General features: G+C 45.5%; 1 protein-coding gene across 6 annotated transcripts; it reads right to left on the bottom strand.

Moving 5' to 3' along the window:
• Nucleotides 1–440: 440 nt before the first annotated feature.
• Nucleotides 441–4430, bottom strand: LOC123125668 (chaperone protein ClpB 1). Of its 6 annotated transcripts, none has more exons than XM_044546136.1 (8): nucleotides 4202–4430; nucleotides 3598–3653; nucleotides 2802–3506; nucleotides 2320–2441; nucleotides 1892–2232; nucleotides 1519–1798; nucleotides 1236–1433; nucleotides 442–1153 (listed from the first exon to the last, which is right to left on the bottom strand). In XM_044546136.1, exons 3-8 carry the CDS (start codon nucleotides 3454–3456, stop codon nucleotides 860–862), a joined length of 1890 nt encoding a protein of 629 aa, XP_044402071.1. In that variant the 5' UTR covers nucleotides 3457–3506; nucleotides 3598–3653; nucleotides 4202–4430; the 3' UTR covers nucleotides 442–859. The 6 variants fall into 6 exon arrangements, with proteins under 6 accessions (XP_044402068.1, XP_044402071.1, XP_044402073.1 ...); XM_044546138.1 differs by having other exon boundaries at nucleotides 3636–3653; XM_044546135.1 differs by having other exon boundaries at nucleotides 4206–4430.
• Between the last annotated feature and the right edge of the window lie 345 nt (nucleotides 4431–4775).

Below are 4775 nucleotides of genomic sequence, written 5' to 3'. Positions count from 1 at the left end.
TGCACTTCACAAATACTACTACATATGATCAAATCCATGCACTACAAGCGTTGCACCACGGTTCATCAACCTATCTACAGTGTTACTCCAAGGACAATATCAACATAGTAATTGCCATTCTTTGACCAACAGCCCCAAAAGACTATGAGTTGACAGGTTACTTAATTTTGGCGAGTTGACGACTTTGTTGATTCAAAATTGATTTAGGTCCGAGCCCTATATCGGGTCTCGACAATACTGAAATTTTGTTGAATTTTCTGTCGCAAGATTTCGCTTTCTTGCGCTAGATTAACTTTACATATATAAAATACTTTTTGTAGCATATTTGCTCAACAGCCAGACATGTAATTCTTGGAATGTGCCAGATTCACGAGGTCTCAAACTATTTTTAGGAGTTTCAGAGTGATGCCCTTCTTACTACCATTAAGTTCGCTATTTTCTTTCACAAATTTACTTGCTCTATGATTGGATTGTGAGCAAGATCTACTTCAATCTGCCTCTGCGGCACAGTGTTCCACAGCCCAAGAAGAACAATATCTGCAATGTCACTAATGCATTCACTGTATGTAATTCTACTGCTACTAAAGCTACGGAAGGCAGTTGGATTTCAAATTCCAAGAGACTTGGTTTTCCAAAAGATGAACCCAACAAGAGAATTGCAATTCCTAGATACCAGACTGTAATAAAGATACAACCACAGCAACTTCCGCATAGGTTGAACTAACCAGCTTTCCTCAGCAGTTGTTAAACCTCCTGTTAGAGTTAAATAAACTTTTCAAGCATAGATGAATTGCTCATATTAGTTGTACCGTGAGTTTAGCTTTCCTCATAATTTAACTGATCTATGTCACGACTCCCGTTACAAGGTCTTGAGCGCAGGCCCATCAGTATACTTTAGTGTCACCCTCGCTAGCTGAGAGGCAATTCTTTTTATGGGACTCACCACGGCCGCCATACCACCGCTGTCAGTGTTGCAGATGACACCGGAAAGTTCGGCCTTCTTCGCTACTTCATACTTGAGCTTACTCCTGTTATCCGTAGCACCGACGGTGATCGTCGAGCCTTCACTAGCCTCACCCTTCACCAGCATTTGGGACAGCTTAGTCATCACATTCTTCTCCAACCATCTCCTTATGGGCCTTGCACCATACATCTGTGAGAGACAAAGCATGCACATATGAAAACATGAGCCTAATCATGTGTTTAATAAGCATGAAAAATGAAGCTGTGCTTACTGGGTTGTATGAATCCGATAAAATGACATCCAATGCAGCATCACTTGCAAAAAGAGAGATGCCCTTGTCAGCCACCCTGGCAATGACGCTCTTCATTTGGATTTTCACAATCTCCTTCAGTTTGTCATGCAAAAGCGGCTCAAATACCACAATCTCACTCAGCCTGTTGAGGAACTCAGGTTTGAAGTGTTTCTGAACCTGCACAAACAATGTCATAATGATGAGACACTCAAGCTTTAAGTCTTTTCTGAACCTTCACACCAGCAGTCTAGGATTCACAAACCTGTTTCATCAAAAGGTCACGTGCAGCATCCATTGTGATTTCTCCAGCCATTCCTGCTGTGAGGTGCTCTGCTCCAAGATTTGAGGTCATAATGATGATGGTATTCTTGAAATCAACCGTCCGTCCTTTGCCATCGGTCAACACACCATCATCAAGAAGTTGAATAAAAATGTTCAACACCGAGGGATCTGCCTTCTCCACCTCATCAAAAAGGATGACACTGTATGGGCGATTCCTAACTTTCTCAGTCAGTTGCCCACCGTCATCATAGCCATCATGGCTTTAAGTAAGAAGTTACAAAGAAGAATTAGTAGTATCAATCAAGCTACAGACTAAGAAGTAATGCAATGTTACAAAATATATTAAAAAATACCTTGGGGGTGCTCCAATGAGGCGCAAAATAGATCCACTGCCAACATATTCAGACATGTCAAAGCGAACCAACATCTTTTCACTGCCAAAGAGCTGTTCGGCGAGAGCTTTTGCAAGCTCTGTCTTTCCAACACCAGTTGAGCCCAAGAAGAGGAAAGATCCTATGGGTTGGCCGGGATGATCAAGGCCAGCCATAGAACATAACACTGTTTCAGCAACCAAATTTACCGCTTCATCCTGGCCAACAACCCGCTCATGCAGCCTGTCTGCTAGGTGAATTAACTTATCCTTCTCTTCTTGCTCCAGTGTACAGACAGGAATTCCAGTCCATTGGCTCACAACCTTCAAATGACAACGTTAACGTTAGAATTTGCATGACAAATATTGATTGAAACAGTATCCACATGTTGTTGTGAGGAAAATGCTTACTTGTGCGACATCATTTGGTACAACAGCTGCTCCCTTTGTTGGGTTTGCAGAGATCGCCCTTTTTATTGTGGCAGTGCACGCCTCATCAATCAGATCAATAGCCTTATCCGGAAATTGACGGCCTATGGTAAAGACAGCAACAAAATCCATTATATATATCCATTGTTGACACTCATGGGTGTTATTCGGCATAAAGGAAAATTTTCAGTGCAGGTTACACTATCAATTTATATGCACAGGACAGCAAAGATTGTATATCTAGAATTATTTCAACTAAATGTCCACAATGCAACAAAAGGGTGCTTTACGGGGCTCTAATATTCTTTCCCTTGAATTGCACAGCACAGTCTATGCAGATAGTTTAATTAGCATGTGAACTATGGAGCCTTAAGATGGGGCAGACAACAACCACAAAAGATCACCTGTAGTTCTGTATCCTAATCACCTCTAGAAACAATAGTATAAATAAGTAAATTCCTTACCAGTGATGTAGCGGGCAGCAAGCTGTGCAGCAGCAACAAGAGCAGCATCTTGGATTTCCAAGCCATGATGCTGTTCGAACTGCTGCTTTAGCCCCCGCAGAATGCCAATTGTCGCCTGCGTGCTTGGCTCCTCGATATGCACCTTCTGGAATCGCCGCTCAAGTGCAGGATCCTTCTCAATGTAATTGCGGTAACCATCAAAAGTCGTAGCACCTACACAGCGGATACGACCACGGGCCAAAGCCGGCTTCAGCAAGCTGGAAGCGTCTGTATTTCCGTGGCTATCACCAGCACGAGGAAGCACATGCATCTCATCAATGAAGAGAATTATCTTGCCGGCCGCATTCTCCGCCTGCTTTATCACGCTTTTCATTCGCTCCTCAAACATACCGCGCATCACGGTCCCGGCAACCATGGCCCCGAGGTCGATCTCCACGACACGTGCCCCGGCAAGCGCAGCAGGTACCTTGCCGGTAGCGATGCGCTGCGCGAGGCCCTCTGCAATGGCTGTCTTGCCAACCCCCGCGTGGCCTACTAGCGCGGCACAGTTCTTGGTCTTGCGGCAGAGGATGGAAATAACACGGTCGATCTCATCATCACGTCCGACAACCAGTCCGACTGTCTTGCCGGTCATGTGGCGTCCGTAGGTGCGCATAGCTGCTCTACGATCGTAGTACTTCCATGCTGCCCAACCCAAGCCAACAGCTGCTCCAAGGAAAACAAAAGGTTCAATCCCTCGCCAAATCAAAGACAGGCGATGGAGGACACTTCTTTGCACAAGAGCTCCTTGCATAACCTGCGTCCCGAGCAGTGGATCGTAGGTCCCTCTCATACCTGTGCAGAAGCCCTAACCTGAACACGGGAAAAGACAGCAATGGTTCATATATATATAGAGAGTACATAATCAACAACAAAGCGGTACAGTACCACTATATTCCCAATCATAAGCAAGATTTGGGACATCTATCACCACTAGTAGTACTAATGTGTTAACCAATTTCGGCCAGTATAACCAAGAAAAAGCTCCTGCTCTCTAAAATTGCATGTTACTGCTAAGCGTTGATTTCAGGCCAAGATGGTGCAGATAAAACAATTTAATCTTTTCCTCTTCGTATATCGTCAATCATTGCATGTTTAAACCAGAACATTTGTTCATCTGGAAAAAAATCAAACTAAACATTTGCCCCTACAAGCATTATGACAAACACCTATCAAGCAAAATCCTCATGTAAACTTGAACATGCACTGGAAAAATCATGCTGCAAGTACTCATCAAGAAATAATCATCATTATATTCTCACAATATCAAATCTACAGCAAGTACTCATCCCACACAAAAATCAGGAAAAAAAATTAACAGGCAGAGGATGCAAGAGGAAGGAGGGAGGAGTGGTGGCTACCTGCCTATGGACTGGTCGCCGGCGTAGCTCCGGGCGGCGGTGTTGCTGGGCGGGAGGGCCTGCTCCCCCGGTGGGAGCGGATGCTCGACGGAGGGAGGCGCTTCTGGGCTCCTGTACAGGCGGCAGGGCAGCGGAGGCTTTGGCCGGTTCGGCGGGCCGGCGGCGGCTGGGAACCCTACTGTCGCGCTCGGGGACTCTGCTTACTCGGGAGGGAAGCTCGTCTTTTTTGGGGAGGCTTGATACTTTTTTTCCATATATAAAATAGAAAACAGAGGATGTTCGAAACGGGCACCTTCGGAACGGATTCGGTTCCGGAACGGACACGCGGGATTTTGGACGTCTCTGCGTCTTTCTTTTCGAGAAAACTTTCAATTGATTTGTTGAACACGTAAGAGTAACTCCAACCGTCTGTGTCCGTCTGAATCACACAAAAATGGATCCAACGCGTGTCCGCTTTTCGTCTGTCGGGCGACCAATTCCTATCTCAAATTTGGCGCTCATTTGCGTCGGCGTGGAGACAAGGCAGATGCGCACGACGCCCGCATACTCCTTCCTTTGGCCCGCCAGTCGGTGG

The sequence above is a fragment of the Triticum aestivum genome, chromosome 5D (genome assembly GCF_018294505.1).
Source record: "Triticum aestivum cultivar Chinese Spring chromosome 5D, IWGSC CS RefSeq v2.1, whole genome shotgun sequence".
Classification (NCBI taxonomy): Eukaryota; Viridiplantae; Streptophyta; class Magnoliopsida; order Poales; family Poaceae; genus Triticum; species Triticum aestivum.
This window is presented reverse-complemented; position numbering and strand designations above follow the sequence as displayed.